Consider the following 19903-nt stretch of genomic DNA (forward strand, 5'->3'; position numbering starts at 1 on the left):
ATCCTTTGGCTGCTGACTCCAAATTCAAATTTGTATCTCTCGCCCTGACTTTCCCTAAGTTCCAGGCTCATATGTCCAGTGTCCTACTTGCCACCTTCTCTTGATCTATAGTAGGTATCTCTAAGTTAACATACTCAAAACAGAACAACAATTTGCCTAGCTACGGAAGTCATCTTTAATACCCTCCCTTTTAGGGGCACCTGGGTCGCTTAGTCGGTTAGGTGTCCGCTCTTGATTTGGGATCAGGTCATGATCTCACAGTTCGTGAGTTCCAGCCCCACATCCATGTCCGTGCACATTGGTGTCGGCGCAGAGCCTGCTTGGGATTCTCTCTCTCCCTCTCTCTCTGTCCCTCCCCTGCTCACGCTCTTTCTCTCTCTCAAAATAAATAAACAAACTTGTAAAAAATAACAATAAAGTCTCCTAAGTATGCATTTGCTTCTCAGCTTCCTTCAGGCCCCTCTTCAGCTCCAGCTCCACCTCTCTGTAGCTTCAGCTCCTCCGTAGCTCAGCCCTGCCCATTCCCACTGCGAGCATCCCCGCACTGCGTGTGGGGCCCCAGTGCCAAGACAGGAGTGGCTGGGTTGCTGCGCCATGAATGCCAGCCCCCTGGGAGGAGCCTCTGGGACACAGCGGGCTCCTGGGTCACAACGCCCACAGGGAGAGCGGGCTTCTGCTGCTGCTCTTCTGCTCTAGCGGACTGCAGCCGTGGGCTGCTGTGATTTGTCCTCTACTTGCCATGCTGAAAGTGGCCAGTCCCCAACACACAGAATCGTCCTCAGTTCTGGAAATTTCCAAGTGTCTTCTCAACTGAGAAACAGAAAAAGTCTTCCGTGAGGGTGGCTGTCTGGATCAGGATACTAATCCCATCAGTAATACCTGAATAAGTCATCTTCTAAACGTGTAAATGATTGCTCACAGAACAGGGCGAACACTGGTGGGCCCCACAAGGACTTGACGGCAGAAATCCTGCTGGACTCCTAAACAAGTCTACATCAATTTCATCAGTTCAGGAAAGGTACCACCACTACTGTGTTTATTGGTAAGGGTAGGCTTCCTGTTGGAACAGCCTATTTCCAAACCTCAGTGGCTTAACACCATAAAGGTTTATTTATTTTGTGTGTCACAGTCCAATCAGCTCAGTGGGAGTGGTGAAGGGAGTGTCTCTGTTCCCCACAGTCCTCTAGGGACCCACGCTCCTTCCTCCTAATGCAGGGGTTCTTAACTTGGAGTCTATAAGTGCCCAGAAGGGTGGGCAGAATTCAGGGGGTCTGGGAACTTGGAGTGGGGGGAAAAGTGTATCTTTATCATCATTGACCTCTTAACTATAATTCAGCATTTCCTGCAGTTATGACTGATGGCATCCAACCACGGTATTAGTGCCGCCTGTGACTTTACTACCAATAGAAATCATAGATGTTTTCATATCACATGATAATTTTAGGAGACATCATGAAATATCATTTAAGCTTAACACCACTTTGAAATTATGGTAGCTATTAGACTCACCTCAAGATCTTGTTATTTAATATGATACGTAAAGAGCACATACAGTTCCATATCACAAAATACTTTTCATATTTTGGTAACTATATTTCACTCTGCTGGCTCTTCTTTGTAATTCTACGTTTTAAGTGTTAAAAAATGCTTTGAGAAGGGGTCCATAGGTTTAATGAGGTTGCCAAAAGGGTTCATAGCAAAGAGAAATTTAAGGACCCCTGATCGAGTGGTTCTGCTGTCCCCCAGGCCTCAAGTGTCCTCTGCATCTAGTCAGCAGCCTGTGCTCGGATGGCACTGGAGGAATATGCAGCACTTCTGCCCGTATCCCATTGGTCCTGATTCAGTCACATGACTCCACCTGACTGCAAGGGAGGCTGGGAAATGAGGTCTAGCTGTGTGCCCGGGAGGAAAAGGAAACGGGGCTTGATGAGCACACAGAAGTGACTGTCACCATGGCCATGGGAATAATCAGCAAAGCGGCAGCATCCCGATGACAAGGGCCCTCTCAGGAGAAAACTAATTTCCTGTCAAATTCATTTCAGGAAGCATAATCATAACACCATAACAACTGTCATTGGTTGAATGATTATTCCTGTTGATGTTGTGCTAAATGATTCACTTTCATGACCTCATTTAATCCCATAATAACCCTATGAGACAGGTACTATTATTGTTCCTACTTGATAAAATAAGGAAACTAAGGGCTTGAGAAAGTAAATCCCAAATCAGTGCTCTCAATCACTGTGCTGGACTATTGGGAAAATGCTGAGACCCTTGTACAAGAAGGTGGCATTGTGCCCTAGTGGAAAGGACAGTTCCTGGAGCTGAACTCGCTGGGTTCCCAGCTTTGCTAGGAGCTGATTTATTGACTGGGCACAATTTACTGAAGCTCTCTGTGAGTCTATAAAATGCTGGTTATAAGGTTATCCATCTCTTAGTATTAAATGAGATACTCTTTTTAACAGCGCTTGGCACAGGGTAAGTGCTCAATTAATGTTAGATACAGTCATTAACACCACTGTGACCACCTTAGTGAAACCAAACTAAATATTCAGGGGAGCTTGGTATCTGTCAAGGATGCAGGAAAATGTCTGAAGTCACCAAGATCCTCACCAGCTTTGGGGGCATGGTGGTTCCTAGAATGGTGCGCCGAGTTAGAATAAAGGTGATGGGAAGTTGTTACTTTTCTAATGAAGGGGGGTGGGGAATGTGTTGAGATGAAAGAAAGAAAATACTGATGGGTTAGTTATCATTTTAATGTAACTCTGTCCTGTTTATAGAATTCTATGAAGGTGATGTTCAAATGCCTCTGGAAAAACTGTGGGAAAGTGCTGAGCACCGCAGCAGGTATCCAGAAACACATAAGGACCATTCATCTTGGGTAAGGCAACCCTCCCTTCAGAGCCTGATGTAGTCTCCAGGAGTTCAGTCTAAGGCCCCCTGCACTCAGAAATTATATACCACACTCTTCCTTAAAAGTTCTGAACACAGGAATAGAGACTGGGCTTGGTTGGTCTTCCTAATCAGTGTGGAGAGGGCCACTTAGATAATATAGGCCTGTGTGGCACAGTGGAAAGAAAATGTTTTAAACTTGCAAAGCCTCCCTAATTTACTTACTAAGTGATTTTAGGCAAGTCACTTCTCAGAGCCTCAGTTCCCTCTGAAAATGAGGCTAATAGTAATATCAGCCCAGCAAGGTCATGGGTAAGGGTCAAAAAATAAAATGTACCTGAAAGTGACTTATAAAATATAAAACACTAGGTAGGGTAGGTTCATTGGACCCGCTGAAACTGTCAAGTTAAATGTGCATTTTTCCCCAATGGAGAGTATTGGTGACTTTGAGCCTGAGAAGTACATATATGTGTGTGTGTGCGCACACACACACACACACACACACACACTAAAAAGAGGTTAAGAACCACTGTGTCAATCAGTGCTGTGGTTTCTGTTCTCATGATGCCTGATGACTTGGCTCCATCATTTTCTGTTGCTCAAATAAGCCCTTTATTTGTACAATCTATGCTTTTCCTTGTGTTATGTAAAAACCTTTCTAAGGAAGGAGAACACAAAGTTTCCAGCAGCAGAGATTAGGGGTCACACCAGAGGGACAGTGGACCTTCAGCAGTCTTGTCATTTATTCTCTGGGTCTCCTGCCCAAGGACCTCAGACTTGGAAGGGACCTCGGGAGGCCGTAAGTCATAGTCAGTGTGCACAACACAAATCGAAACACATGACCAACTCCCCAAGTGCTTGGACAAAGAAGTCCTTTCAACAAGATGAATGTTGAGAAATAAACACTATAGTCACTTTGCCCAACAAGGGATAAATTTAGGAAATGCAGCATCCATAAAAAAAAGAAAACAAAGTGGGTTCTTAGGTGATTGCACTGATCTGTGCAGGCGAGTTCCTTCAGTGACTGTGGAGAGGAGCAGGGACCCACCACACTCACGGGTAGCGCTGATGTTCGGGGACACCGCCAAGCCCTTCCAGGGCACAGCGCACAGATCGCCAAGTGCCGTGTGTGTGGCACAGCGAGGCCGGGCTTCTGCTCCCCTCACCAGAGGGTCCAGCTTCACCCTCCAAGAAATACCACACTGAAACGCTGCAGGGCAGAACGCCCTCATTCCTGTTGCTGAAGTCTCCAGGGAAGGAAATTCTGCAGTGTCTCCCCTCAAACCTCACTGTCAGGACAACTCATAATGTAAATAGCTCAGAGTTATTTAAAGGTTTAGAAAAAAACTTCCCGAAGCTATAATCAGGAGCTAGGGTATTTGTTTTAAAGTCCATCTGCCCAGAAAATTGAATCCAATTCAATTCATGTACCTCACAGAAGCACATGCCATATAGATGTATTTATAGACTGTGAGTGGCATCTCACGATTTTTCTTTGGGTCCCCAGGCTGCTCTCATGGTGGGTAAAGTTAAAAATGCAGCCACTGTATTTGCTTCCCTAGGATTCCCTTTTTACTCCGTGCTCTTAAAATTGCCTGGATGAATTAGAATTCACCACCCCGCCAGCCGCTGCACAGGAATGGGCCTGGGTTGGCAGGACGCTAGGGCCAGTCTGTGTCTGTGAAGCCTGAGTCTAAGCTCTCTCCTGGCCTGGGAGAGGGACATCACCTTTGCCATAATCCAGGAGCTCAATTATGTGATGCCGGATGATGGAATCGTTTTAATGCAGGTTGGATGGCAGGGAGGGAGGGGAGCATCCCACAGCACCCCCAAAACATATATGCCGTCCCATATTTCTGGGGTGCACACCAAGAGTAGAAGAAGTACAGTGTTTTTCTCTGAAACCTCACTCCACTCTTGCACACCAGGGGCTGATCCTGATTTATCCCCGCGTGGGACACAATTTCCCCCAGGCCCGTGTGTCTATTAGTAGCACTCGGCAGCCAGTAGCAACTTGGCCTGCCCTTTACTGGAAAGGAAGTGGGGACAGGAATAGAACAGGCACACATTCTTGGGCCCACTCTCTGGGGTCTTTAATGGTATGCTTGTCAGAAAGCCAAGGCCTGCCAGACCTGGTGCAGTCCAGAGGCACCTCCCCAGACGCCTCAGCCCGAGAGCTCAGGGGAGATGGGGCAAGGCCGAGAGAAGCTGCTGATCTGACCGAGCGGAGAGGCCAAGGTGAAGGGCAGATTTTTATTCTAGGTTCTGTAGAGGGCTTGCCAGTGGGGGGAAAAGTTGATTCCAAGTCAGTGATCTACTCCTGGTGGATATGTTCAGGAAATTTGGGGATACCTCGTGGAAGGGAGGTAGAGGCCATCCTATAAAACTAGGTTGCTGGGTGTATACCGCTTCCCTAGAAGTTGACAAATCGGATAAGTCTTTTCCAAGGTTATGGACAGTTATTTTATTTTACTCAAAACTTTCTGTGGACGAGTACAATTTCTGGTGTCTCAGGGAGAACTTTTTTTTTTTTTTTTTTAGTTTTTTTTTAATGTTTATTTATTTTTGAGAGAGAGAGAGACAGAGCATGAACGGGGGAGGGTCAGAGAGAGGGAGACACAGAATCTGAAACAGGCTGCAGGCTCTGAGCTGCCAGCACAGAACCCGACGTGGGGCTTGAACTCACGAACCCCAAGATCATGACCTGAGCCGAAGTCAGACGCTTAACCGACTGAGCCACCCAGGCGCCCCTCAGGGAGAACTTTGAAAGCACCAAGAAGATACTTTTCTGGTCGATAGTAAAAATTGAAGCCTTCTGACGTCAGCTTTATTTTAATTTAATAAGCACTTAGTACTTACACTTCTGCGCCCTGTATATTTATTTGCCTAATCCTCACAATAAGCAGGCACTATGACTATCCCCATTTTATCAGTAAAGAGCCTGAAGCACTGGGCCATGGAGTCTTCCAGAATCCCACACACAGCTAGAGGGTTTCAGGATTTGAACCCAGGAGATCTGACTCCAGGATTCATGCTCATAATCGCTGTGCTACAGTATCAGCTTCATCCATTCAACATTTAATAGGCACCTACTCTATGCCAGATACATCAATATGCATGGGGAATGAAATCACAGTGTTAGGGAAGTGATCGAGGGTTTAAAAAAATTACAGAAATGTGCCAAATCATTCAATAAAGTGAATTAAACAGAATGGATACACTTCAACAGGAGCATAGAGGATCTAGCAGTTAGGAGTTAAGTCCTGATTCATAACCTTCAAAATAAAAACCAAATTTGACTCCTGGTCACTTCCATCACCACCTAGTCGCCAGATATTGCAAAGCTCATCTGGATTATTAGTGATAACAGCCTCCTCTCTGGCCTCCTGCTCTTGCCCTCTGTCCACTATTCTCTATACATTAACCTGAGTGATCCTTTTTTTTTAAATGTTTATTATTTTTGAGGTGGGGGGGGAGTGAGCGAGAGAGGGGCAGAGAGAAAAGGGGAGGGGCAGAGAGAGAGAGAGACAGAGAATCCAAAGCAGGCTTTCTAGTGGAGAGCCTTATGTGGACCTCAATCAGTGGCCTCAAACTCACCAATGGCCTCATACTCAAACTCACCAACCGTGAGATCATGACCTAAAGTGACATTGGATGCTTAAGCGACTGAGCCACCCAGGCGCCCCAGCTAGAGTGATCTTTTTAAAAAGTGACTTAGGTTCCTCACAACCTCCCCTCTGCCCCCCACCCTGGCTTCTATCACACTGAGAATAAAATGCAAAGCCATTCCATGGGCTGCAAAACCCTGTGCGATCTTGCCCCTGCCTTTGTTCACTGTCCCCGGTGCCCGGAGCACCAGCCGCTGGCCTCTCTGCCCTCTGTGGAGAACACTGAACCTGCCCACCCCAGGGCCGTGTGGCTGGTCTTCACTGTGTGATCTTCCCATGCATTCTGGTGAGCGTCTCTCCCTGATGTCACTCAGGCCCCTGCTCAAATGTCACTCTTCCAGGAGACTTCCTTCAAACACTCTCTTTAAAAGGATGCCTTCCCCTCATCAGTTACTCTACTAAAGGACACTAAATCTGCTTAATTTTTCTTTCTGGGATCTGTCACTACCTGACATATTCAAAGTGCATTTCCCTCCGGGTTTCTTGTCTGCCTCTCCCACTAGAATGTAAGTTCTATCGAGTCATAGCCTGTGCTTTGTTCATCTTGCTTTCAGAAGACCCTAGAAAAGTGCCTGGACATAATAGATTCTCAATAAATTGCTGAATACTTGATTGATTGAAGGAATTGTTTTAAGAGGTCAAGAAGGCCTCCCTGCAAGTGGACAGTTGAGTGTTACAGGGTAAGTCAGAGTTTGCCAGGCAGACAAGACAGAGGAAAAGCATTCCAGACAGAGGGAACAGCATGTGCAAGATTTCGAGGCAAGAAAGCCAGAGGGGTTTGTGTAATCTTGTCACTTTCTTCACTCTAGACGTGTTGGGGACTCCGACTACAGTGATGGAGAAGAGGACTTCTACTACACTGAGATCAAGCTCAACACAGACTCCGTGGCAGATGGACTGAGCAGCCTGGCCCCGGTCTCACCTTCTCAGTCCCTGGCTTCACCGCCTACTTTCCCCATCCCAGATTCAAGCCGAACAGAAGCTCCTTGTGCCAAAACTGAGACGAAATTGACGCCCTTGAGCCGCTCAGCTCCCACCACCCTCTACCTCGTGCACACCGACCATGCTTACCAGGTAACTTGCAAAGGACCGTGAAGGTAATCACCTTGACCCCTGACCAAAAGGAGTAGTGTTCTGACCTGTGAGGGAAGGGTAACCCAGGGGAAAAACAGCATCACGCACGGAGCCCCGTAGCTGAGTTTGTTATTTCTTCTCCTTTTAAAGCCCAGATCTCACACAAATGGGACCCTAGGGGCTCTTTGGTTCCCCAGTGCTGACTGAAGATCCAGCCCCTTAGAGGTGTTCATAGGATTAAAATCCTTAATACTGTAAAGCTCTCAGAAGGGTGCCTGGCACACGATCTGTTAAACAAAAATAAATAAATAAATGAAAAGATAAGCATGGAAAAGCTCAGAATGGCCCTGCGCCCCGGATCTGGGACTTCATGCCCTGCCTTCTGAATTGGTAACTAACTCTCATGGATCAGAGCGGTGATTATCAGTGTTCCCCACATCAGCAGTGTCAGCATCACCGGGGAACTTGTTAAAAATCTAAATTCTTGGGACGGCCCCAGACCTACTGGACAGAAGCTAGGGGTGGGGCCCCACCATCTGTATTGTAACAGACCCTCCGGGATCTGCTTCACTCTAAAGTCTGATAAGATCGTAGAGACAAACCCTGCAAACACAGGACGTGGCTCCTTTTCCCCACACAGTTACTCTTTTAAACATTGGTGTGTTTTGAGGGGCCTGGGTGGCTCCTAAGCGTCGGACTTTAGCTCAGGTCACCATCTCACGGTTCGTGGGTTCAAGCCCTGGTGTCAGGCTCTGTGCTGACAGCTCAGAGCCTGGGGCCTGCTTCACATTCTGTGTCTCCCCCTCTCTCTCTGCCCCTCCCCTGCTCATGCTCTCAGTCTCTCAAAAATAAACAAATGTTATATAAAATTAAAAAATAAACATTGATTTGTTTTAATGACATTTCATAACATTCAGATTTTAAGAGAGCATTTTTTCCATAATTCTCAGACTGCCTTATGCAATATCTTTAAAAAATCTCCTGTCTGTACTTGTTAATTGTGTTCTCCTACCTTTGTTTTATAAACACTTTCCATATGACTGAATAGTATTTGACTAAATCGAGGCACCAAATTTGTTTTAATCATTCTCTTATTGTTAGGTATCTACTTTTTAGCCTCTCCAGTCTTTCCACGATCATTACTAACTGTACTGTGAAACCTCTGTGCCAGTACCTTTTTTTTCCCTTCTGAATTCCCAGAAGACTAATTACCGAGTCAGAGGATACAACACGAACAGCTTATGGATCTTGCTGTGTATTGCCAAAATATTTTCCAGTGGTGCCAGTTACAAAACCACTGTCACTAGCACCTGTATTTATAATTATTAAAACTAAACCTGCGGGGGAGGCTTTCAGATATGTATTTAGTAGACTTACACTCAAGAGCAATGGAATACAGCTAATTATTAAAGTAGTAGATGCAATAAATCTCATTGCTGACTCGTTATGTTGGTCAAAAAGAATTTTTCTTGTTTGTCAGTGTTACGTTTAGAAACACTGGCTCAAAATCATGGGCTTGAACCAACTGAAACTATTTTGCTCATCTGTATGACAGTTGGAACATGCAGTAGGTGATCTGAAAGGTCCTTCCCAAACCATTTATTCATAATATTGGGATTTTTCTGTTCGTAGACATTATAAATGTCCAGCATAGAAAATATTATCTTTTTTAATGTTTATTTTTGACAGAGAAAGAGAGAGAGAGAAAGAGAGAGAGAGAGACAGAGCATGAGTGGGGGAGGGGCAGAGAGAGGGAGACACAGAATCCGAAACAGGCTCCAGGCTCTGAGCTGTCAGCACAGAGCCCCACACGGGGCTCAAACTCACAGACAGCAAGATCATGACCTGAGCGGAAGTCAGACATTCAACCGCGACTGAGCCACCCAGGCGTCCCTAGCATAGAAAGTATTAAAAGCACAAGCAAATAAAGAAAATTCATCCCCTAATCCCAACAACAAGAAAGCCCCTTGGGTAATACTTTTTGTATGTCCTTCAATGTGTTCTGTGTGTGTGTGTGTGTGTGTGTGTGTATACACACTCATTTTTTAAAAAAAAAAGGAATTTATTGGGGTGCCTGGTGGCTCAGTTGGTTAAGCGTCTGACTTTGGCTCAGGTCACGATCTTGCGGTTTGTGGGTTCAAGCCCTGCTTTGGGCTCCGTGCTGACAGCTCAGAGCCTGGAGCCTCCTTTGGATTTTGTGTCTTCCTCTCTCTCTGCCCCTCCCCCACTCACACTCTGTCTCTCCTTCAAAAATAAATACACATTAAAAAAATTTTTTTTAATGTGGAAAAAAAAAGGAATTTATTGTAGTACTGTTTCTCTTGTGCTTTGTTTTTGCTGTTTAATATAGAATGAACATTTTCCCATGCCAGTGGGTATTCTTCAACAACATCAGGCTCTGTGGGTATATTACCCACTGCCCTATTATTGGACATTTACGTTTCCAGTTTTTTGCATAATACATAGTTCAGCAGTGACCATCCTCATAAAAATTAAAAAATTACCCTCCTGAAATGTACCAATTTACAAACACAGCATCACTGTATAAAACTATTTCCCAATTTGATAGCGAGGCATTGTGTTTTTCACACAAATAGTTATATGTTCTAAAATACGTATATGTATGTATAATAAAATCTGTTTTCAAAAATAATCAAAAACCTTCTCCTTTTATTCCTTAGACTGCCAAGACACATAAAAAGTTGATTTCTAGCTATTCTCTTTGACTATGTTTAATCTCCTCCTGTTGGATATTTAGTCTAAGTTATTAATACAGCTGAAATCATGTTTGAGGCCCTACCTAGGCAATGATGGCTTAAGACTCTGAGGAAAAATGTTCTTTCATAACAGTGTTCTGTTTTCTGTATAACAGGCCACGCCCCCTGTGACCATTCCGGGGTCGGCCAAGTTCACCCCCAACGGCAGCAGCTTCAGCATTTCTTGGCAGTCTCCTCCAGTTACCTTCACAGGCATTCCAGTAAGTAGAAAAATAAAAAGCCAGAAATCTGGTCAAAGCTGAACATAAATTTGGAGAACAAATTGTCAAAACACGCAAGGAAACGGCAAAACTCACAATGCCAGAAGTACTCTATATCTTTTTTTTTAATTTTTTTTATTTTCCATAATTTACTAATTTTTTATAATTTACATCCAAGTTAGTTGGCACATGGTGTAGCAATGATTTCAGGAGTAGATTCCTTAAGCCCCTTACCCATTTAGCCCATCGCCCCTCCCACAACCCCTCCAGCAGCCCTGTTTGTTCTGTATATTTAAGAGTCTCTTATGTTTTATCCCCCTCCCTGTTTTTATATTATTTTTGTTTCCCTTCCCTTATGGTCATCTGTTCTGTGTCTTAAAGTCCTCATATGAGTGAAGTGATATGATATTTGTCTTTCTCTGACTGAATAATTTCACTTAGCATAATACCCTCCAGTTCCATCCACGTAGTTGCAAATGGCAAGATTTCTTTCTTTTGGATTGCCGAGTAATACTCCATACCACACCTTCTTTATCCAGTCATCCATCAATGGACATTTGGGCTCTCTCCATACTTTGGCTATTGTCGATAGTGCTGCTATAAACACGGGGGTGCATGTGTCCCTTTGAAACAGCACACCTGTATCCCATGGATAAATGCCTAGTAGTGCAATTGCTGGACCATAGGGTAGTTCTATGTTTAGTTTTTTGAGGAATCTCCATACAGTTTTCCAGAGTAGCTGCACCAGTTTGCATTCCCAAGAAGTACTCAATTTCTCAACTGGTATCTGTAAACTCTTCAGCAATGTGTTTCATAGACCAGCCCAGCTTCTCTGTGAAAAAGGTGTGATGACTGGCATTTTGGAAAACTAGGAGAGACCTGCAGCTATTGATAAACAACTTGTTAGAAATATATCAAGATTTTTTGTGTTGGTGGCATAGTTGTATGTTTCCAAAAGGCTCTGTAGAATCAATAGCTGAACTCAGATGCTGAACATAATAAAAGAAAAAGACCCTGTAATGAATAATATTTACCATTATGAGTAACTTTATAAAACTTATGACTCTGAAATTATTATTTGTGGGTATGCCAATTTGGAAGTCCAAAAATAACATAAATTGAAATAATGTTTTTTCCTCCAAAGCTTGAATAATCCATGCTGATGGATACTCTGAAAATAAATGAGTGCTGAACTATGCAATCAGGTTTTAGTAGCATATAAGAATTGATTTGACATATTAAGTGACTGCTGTCTGATAAATCACCATGAATTAACTTGATTCCTAACCATTCCTTTAAAAATATATTGGGTCTTTTATAGCTTATCACAGAATATCCACAGGCCTACACACTGTTGATGCCCACAGTGGTTTAGAACTCCTGATAAGGTTCACAAAGTGGCTTATGATAACAGATATTAACCTTATTCTCGTCTCTCCGCCCTCTCCCCAAGGACCTCACAAAAGCTTCTTATTGTCAACCACTGGCAGCTCCCAGAGGTTTCCAGAAAATACTAAGGCCTCCTACAGGGCTGATAAAAATGAAAGCGGCTCAGTCAGTTATGCTGTGCTCTGTCGATGAATATTTATTAAATTCCCAAGGAGAATAGCCAACAATAAAAAGCATCCTGCTGGCAGCAATTTGGGAATTTGTGGAGTCCAGAAAATACTCCTGGAATTTGATTTTTAAATAATAATCGAGGGTCTGGAGTAATTTTGAAAGTCGCCTGCCTCATCCAATGGTAGTATCAGTTTTACTCCTGGCAAGAACAGTGATCTACTGAAGAGGGTGTCAGAGGTCAGCAATCAGTCCTTTGGGGGACTTTTTTTTTTTCTTAGTAGACATAAAAAGACCCAGAGTGGTTCTCGATATCACATTTGAGACAACCCTTCTAACCTAGAAAGGCAGCTATAATTACAGAATTATAGAAACTCACTGTTCTGAATCCTGTTAATTCCTATCTTTGATTTGAGAAGAATTTTCAAGAGTATACACCATATTGCTTACCTGGTGTATAAACAAGTGTAACATGTGGGTGGAACAGTCCAGTCCAGGCTTCTTTTCAGGTTACCTCTGTGACCAACCAAAATGCAGTTTCTTTGCCTTTGCTCTGTTAATTAAATCATCTCCTTCTGAAATACAGAGAAATCACTCTGAGTGGTTTTGTACTAGCTACATGTCCTCCAGAGTTCCTAAATGTCTTACACAGTAAGATACCAGCCAGGACACCTTCTATTGTTTATTTTCCAGCAGTGAAATCTTCTCTGCTGTGAACACGGTGTCTATCTCCACCTTCATCTCAATGCCCTAGATTTTTCAAAGTCCCTAATTTCATTGGTTACCAGGGACATTTTAGACAAGAACTTTGACGTAAAGTATATAGAGTGGCTAGGTTAACTAGGTATCCCACTCAAATCCCAATTTAGCTTCTGATTTATTCTTTCACCAGAGAATTCTCAATCTATCTGGTTGTGTAATGTTTCGGCCAACCCTTTAGACTGTCTTAGCAGCCATTCCTATTTAAAAATAAAGATATGGGGAGGGGATGCTATTTTCCAAGGCTTTGTTTTACCCTAGGAAGAAGGCTCACTATTCAAAACGTTCTTTATGTTGCTAAATTACCTATCAATCCTTTAAAAAAAAAGTGGGTACGGGGCACCTGGGTGGCTCTGTCGGTTGAGCCTCTGACTCTTGATTTCAGTTTGGGTCATGATCTCACAGTTCGTGGATTTGAGCCCCACATCAGGCTCTGCACTTAGTGCAGAGCCTGCTTGGGATTCTGTCTCCCTCTCTGTCTCTCTGTCCTTCCACTTTTCTCTCTCTCTCTCTCTCTCAAAACTAAATATTTTTTTAACACAAAAAAAAATCTTTAAAAAAACGAAAAAGTGGGTGCATACTGTGTGTCTCCTTTGACTGAAGGCTGGATCTTACAACTCCACGCCACACAGACACAAGACTGGCACACGTCCACTGACTAGGTGCCAACAACTGTCCAGGAAAGTTAGTCCATCCCTAGAAGATGGGGAGCCAGGGTGAATTTAAGAGCATATGAATTCCTACCTTCTAAATTAATGTAGTAAGGGTTTCAGACAGAAGCTCTAAACATTTTCAATTATAATGAATTGGTGTTAGTGACGGCCTCAACCATATCCAAACTGAAGAACAAAGCAGTTTCCATTTTATAAAATGCTCTTTAAAGAACACATTTCTCTTTGTACCCCAAAACAAATGCCCTGATGTTGTCAGCTCCATTTAAGGTTTGGTTTTTTTCCCCGCGGTATCTTGGAGACCTGGAAGGGGGGGGAGGATGCTTTTATATGCTTCCTAGAGAATGGAAATAATCTCCTTCTGAGAAATCCCAAGGTTTGCAGGATTTTATTTATTCATTTGCCTACACTAGATTTCCTGAACACTGGGCTTTAATAAGTTCCCTGGGTAAGACCTCTTCCCTGAGGTGTGGTGGAGAAGGCTGTTCTGCGTATTTACAAATGTAACTGGAGGTTCACTCTTTTCTAGCCGAAGGCTGCAAATGTACAGGTAGGCAGAAGAGCCTCATTAATTACAGCATTCTTTGAGCTGTTTTTCCCGAATGACCCCGTCTTTTCTTCTAATTATCTACATTCTTTTCTCTGTCTTTTCATGACAAAAAGCTGAGAGTTTTTGGCCCCTGTATGAGTCTGCCCATAATGCCATAACACAATATCACAGAATGGATTGCTTTAAACAACCAAAATGTATTTTCTCACAGTTCTGGAGGCTAGGAGTCCTGGATCAAGGTGCTGGCTAATTCAATGCCTGGTGAGAGCTCTCTTCGTGGCTTGTAGAGGGCCACCTTCTCACTGTGTCCTTACATGGCCTTTTCTGTTGGTGGGGGCAGGGGGTGGGGTAGAAAGAGAGCCCTTTGGTATCTCTTCTAATAAAGACACCAGTCCTACTGGATCAGGGTCCCACCCTTTTGACCTCATTTATCTTTAATTACTTCCTTAAAGGCCCTGTATCCAAATATAAGCACACAAAGGATTAGAGCTTCAAAATATGAATTGGGGGGGGGGGGGCGGGGACAACACAAACATGCAGTCTATAACAAGCCCAGGCAAGCAAGAGCTAACAAACCTGCTATCTAAAGGCCATTCCTGGGGTGCCTGGGTGGCTCAGTCGGTTAAGCGTCCGACTTCAGCTCAGGTCACGATCTCACGGTCCGCGAGTTCGAGCCCCACGTCGGGCTCTGGGCTGATGGCTCAGAGCCTGGAGCCTGCTTCCGATTCTGTGTCTCCCTCTCTCTCTGCCCCTCCCCCGTTCATGCTGTGTCTCTGTCTCAAAAATAAATAAACGTTAAAAAAATAAAATAAAATAAAGGCCATTCCTGGAGGCTTCAGGCTGAAAGGAGGGTCTCCTAACCTAAAATAGCAATGCTTAATTGTTAGATATTTACCTGTATTTTTCTTAACACCTTGATGGAGGAGGATTCAGAAATTCAGAATAGTATGTTATAAGAGGTTACAACCAAGACAAGGATGTGGTTTTCTTCCATTTGAGAGATAGAAAACCACAAAGAAACGAACTTTCCCCAACGTGTTTACAGATGGACACAACATTCTTATTATTGCTCTGGTTTGAGGCTCAGATGCAAATCCTGACTCTGGCATTTACAAACTGTGACCTCTAGCTGGTCACATGACTTCTCTTAATCAATGTCCTCGACTGTAATCTACCTCATAGAGTTGTATCGTTGAGCACAGCGCCTGGCACTGGCTGACACTGTGGAGCATTTACGATCATCGCTGCCTGGGACGTGTCTCATTGCTGTAAAACAGAGGTCAGAAGTGGATTCTCTCTATTTGGGATTGACTGATATAACACACATATACTGAACCTGTGAGAGAGATTAGCCATGATTTTTGCAGACTGAAGTTCTTTCAACTGAAATCATATCGAATCAGCAGAAAGATTAAGGCATATACAGTCCTCCATGCTTCCCAGGCTATGTGGGAAACTGCATTACTGTGTGAGATGTGCATTCACAGCAAGGAAGTCTTGCCGGGAGTCTTCAGCCCGTGTGAAGCACGGAAGGACCAAACACCCCCACCCCGATGAGCCCCACGAAGCGCTGCCCCACGACCTCCGCCGAAGCCCACGTAAGGAGCTGAGTCCTTAAGGACCAAAGAAAATCTGTTCTCTAGAAAAAATAAAAAATAAAATGTACTCTATAGAACATGCCCCCAAATAAAACTTAGAAATGATTAAGATATAAAACCGATAAGAATTGACAAGTGGAGACCACTGGGAGAGAGGGCCACAGTAATGCTGCGCAGGGCTTTATCTCAGCGCACACCACGCTTCCCTCAGCGGCGTGGCAGGACGGAAGAACGGAAGGAGCAGGGCCCGTACTAGTTCCTTCAGAACAGCTCCAGCGTCAGCCGGTACGAGACAGCCTGTGTTCAGGTGCCGCCCCGGCACTTACCGTGGGGTGGCTTACTTCACTTCACTTCTCCGCTTCCTTATTGAGAAGGTGGAAATGACAGCGGTGCTGCTTACCCTGGGGTCGCTGTGGAGATGAAAGCAGATAGCACTCACAGGCACTTGGTTTAACAGGCGCTCGGCAAGTTACCACTACTGCTACTTCCTCTGGGATGCTGTGCAGGCCACCTCCCTGCTCGAAGTCTAAATTATCTTATCTACAAAATGCAGATAACAGCGCTCCCTTGCAGGGGTTTGTGAGGATGAAAAGAAATCATAAATCACCTAGTAGCCCGCCTTTCACATTGGCGAGAGCTAAATACACGTTAGTTCCCTACACCGGCCACCACCTCTCTGTCCCACCCGCAGTCCCCACTAAAATGAAAAGCTGAACCGTGACTGTCTTGCTATTAAAATTGTCGAGAAAAACCCACAAGTGAGGTCATATTGATCCTCACGCAGAACGGATCTACATGCCAGCGTGTGATGTGGGTCCTGGTTTCTCCTGTGTCGTGCCCCGAAAAACCCAGGTCTGTCGCTGCTGGACAGGACAATAACACACATGCCCAGAACTCCCAAGTTAAGAAAGCCATCGGCAGGAATAAAGACTGTAGAGAGGGGTTATTCCTGCAGTCGGTCCGTATTCCTCAAACGGTGTTCCTGGAATTTTCAAACACCTGGACCTCACTCCCTTCTCAAACCAACCACACCACCAGTTTTCTCATGTCTGTAAGTGGCCCACCGTCCCTGCAGCTGCCCAGGCCAGCACCTAGGACTCCCCCTTGATCCCTCTCGATGCATCCCTGTTTCTTCTAAAGATTTGTCCTCGTTTTTTCCCATCCTTCACCGAGTCCTAGATCCTGCCTGATCCTGCCATAAATCCAGCCACTTCTCACCACCACTGCCACCCCCTTGTCTAAATCGCCGGTACATTCTTTCCCCCCAAATAGTGCAAAAGCCTCTAAACTAGACTGCAGGGCTTCTCTCCATACTGTCTCCAATTCACTCTCAAAGGAGCCAAAGCATTAATCAGACGTCTCTCTTTCTTAAAATTCTCCAATGACTTCTCTGGCCCTTAGAATGATGTTCAACTCAGGGATGCCTGGCTCAGTCGGAGAGAGACTCTCTCTCTCCCTCCCTGTCTCTGTCCCTCCCCCACTCATGCATGCGCTCCCTCTCTTTCTCTCTGTCTCTCAAAAATAAATGAACATAAAAAAGAAAAAGAATGACATTCACCTAAAATTCATCCATCCCAGCCAGGAGGCTTGCCCTGAATCTACCGCCTCCTGCCCTCCCACCCCCAACTTGCACACCGTGTGTCTCCTGGCCCCCTTGGCACTCTGCACCTGCAGGCCTGTGCCATTGTGCTCCCTTTCTCCAGAGTGCCCAGGAGATAAAAGGCAACCCCTCAGGGGCCTTCTCTCACCACCTTCAATAAATAAACGTCCTCTCCCTTGATGATGCTTTGCCTCTTGGCCTATTTTATTTTCTTTAGGCACTCATCACTAAAATGATCTTATGTGTTTGTATTTCTTGTCTGTCTCCCCACTAGAATGTATGCTTTATAGGGGCAGAGACTTGGTATTGTTCACAGCTAGGTACCCACAATCTAGAACGGTGCCTGGTGCATAGTAAGTACTTCATAAATACCTGTTGAATGAAGAGCACCCTATCATCTCATATCACCCAACACAACAGGGGTGTGGCAGTTCTGCACAATTTAGAACCTTCCACATTATCCCCAGCTGATGTCATGTCAACTAAACCTCTCCTAGTTCTCTTGCTAATAAGGCAGTATTCTTCAGATTCTATGAATTCTACAATTTTTAAATTTTTTTAATTGTCTTGACCATTTAACAATGCATATGAGCACATTCTAGATCACTCTGGTGGCTGTGAACTCTGAAGCCTTCACTCCCTCTGTGCTATGCACACTGGTCAGGGATGGGATGTGGAGTAGGTGGGGGGAGGGTAGATTCAGCTCCTGGAAAGGCCTACATAGCTGTCTAAATCAAATGCATATACTGAACTCCACAGCTTTTGTTTAAAAAAAAAAAAAATGTGTGTTAACTCACTTCTTCTGGCCCTCACTCCTACCCAGCCTTAGCAAAACAGTAAAGACCAATGGTACAGAATAATTCAGAATCATAGCAACAGTGGTTTAAACTGCTAGGTTTTTACTTAGCTTTTTAATTTTTTAAATTAATGTCTAGGAAAATAATACTGATGTATATTCCTTTGAATTGGAAGAAAACAAAAAGTGCTAGTATCTATACTAGAGAAATTCAGTCCTATAAGTATGCTTTAGGAATGTTCCCATGACTGTCAGTCGGTCATGGTACTTTGGTACTTCTGTGGCCATGTTGGTGTCTAGATAATTAAGTTTCTAAATTCATTAAAGGTCTGCACTTCTGTTTATGGCAATGTCATATATTTACTTGGAATACCATTTATCTTTTCTTATAAAAATTCTTTTTTTGTAGCTGTTGAGAATCCCTGGTGCTGGGAAGATCTTTAGCATTATGAGAGCAGGTGATGCAAAGGGATGGGTAAGAAGTGCCAGAGGAATCCAGAACAAGAGGCCCTCCTGCTATTGTGACTGAGAGGCAGAGGTGTAACAGGGTGAAACACATGCTCTGGCATCAGGTAGAGCTCAACACAGAGCTGGCCCTGCCATTACAAGTTCCATGACCTTGGCCAAGTTATTTAACCTCCCCATGCCTTGGTTTCCTCATCTATAAAGTGGGAACAAGCATCGTACTTACCACGTGGGGTAGTTGTGAAAATGAAAACTATTGTCAGCGAACCTGGCACGTAGCGAATGCTCAGTAAGTATTTCAAAAGTCAATAGATGACTTCTGTTCTTGACTTTTTTGGGCTCTTTGCTTCTAGACTTTATTCCTGTTTGGATCCTACAGTCTGCTGTGTGGATGTCTCATGCAAGAAGCCCTTTATTTAGGGGGTGTGAATGATCTCTTAAAGCAAACAGGAGGCCAAGGTCCACGTTGTGGTATTCCCATTGACTAGCCTTCTAATTTGAGATAACTCTCTTCACCTCTCTAGCTATTTGCCTTTTTTCAAAGGTAGATCATAAGCCTTACAATAGGTGAGACTATACTTTAAGGTTTGGAATATTATACAAGTGAAAATATGTTACTATGGGCAACCTGGAATGCACGCATGAAGTCATGAAGATTTTTGAAGTATTGATTGTTGTCCAGTCTTTCCTGTTTGGGGAGGCATTTAAATTCACCTTTAACCTGTGTCTCTGTGAACAAAGCACTTCATTTCTGTGGCTGATGGTCAGGTGCCATGGCCCATGTGGCAAGGGCTAAATAAATGCACAGTGAGGAGAACCCGCCCCATCAACTTTCTTTTCCATGTACTTACCAGGTGTCACCAACGCATAATCGTCCGGTGGGCACGGGAGAGCAGAGACAGCACACACACACCGTCTTGTCCTCGCCACCCAGAGGGACGGTCAGCCTGAGGTATGACTGCTTGAAGCTCCACACTCCCCATCTCGAGGGAATCTGCTGAGAAACAGAAGAACAGCAAGGAAGAGAGAAACCAGACATACGATCTTCCATAAAATTTCTCTGGAATGGACAAAACACCCTTTCTTTTGTTCCCTTGGTTTTCCCCACCCAGATATTATTAATGAAGATTTATTGTTTTGTGGTAACAGTTTGCAGTGAGTTTTCTCGCAGAATAGGTACTGGTGATTACTGGGTCTATTTAAAGCCATATTTGCACTAACCTCTGTATTAACAGAACTATAAGGTATAGTTTTTAATGTACAGATCAAGGAGAAAATCCTCAGGATTCCCTTAAC

General features: G+C 44.2%; 1 protein-coding gene across 1 annotated transcript in view; it reads left to right on the plus strand.

Annotated features, from left to right (window-relative positions):
- ZNF704 (zinc finger protein 704) overlaps positions 1 to 19903 on the plus strand; it is a 241199-nt gene that overhangs the window by 208190 nt on the left and 13106 nt on the right. The window contains exons 7-10 of the mRNA XM_049632687.1: positions 2781 to 2881; positions 7370 to 7634; positions 10507 to 10611; positions 19462 to 19559. Of these exons, the coding sequence (XP_049488644.1) occupies positions 2781 to 2881; positions 7370 to 7634; positions 10507 to 10611; positions 19462 to 19559 (569 nt within the window). The remainder of the gene's footprint in view (positions 1 to 2780; positions 2882 to 7369; positions 7635 to 10506; positions 10612 to 19461; positions 19560 to 19903) is intronic.

This window comes from Panthera uncia, chromosome F2 (assembly GCF_023721935.1).
Source record: "Panthera uncia isolate 11264 chromosome F2, Puncia_PCG_1.0, whole genome shotgun sequence".
Lineage (NCBI taxonomy): Eukaryota > Metazoa > Chordata > Mammalia > Carnivora > Felidae > Panthera > Panthera uncia.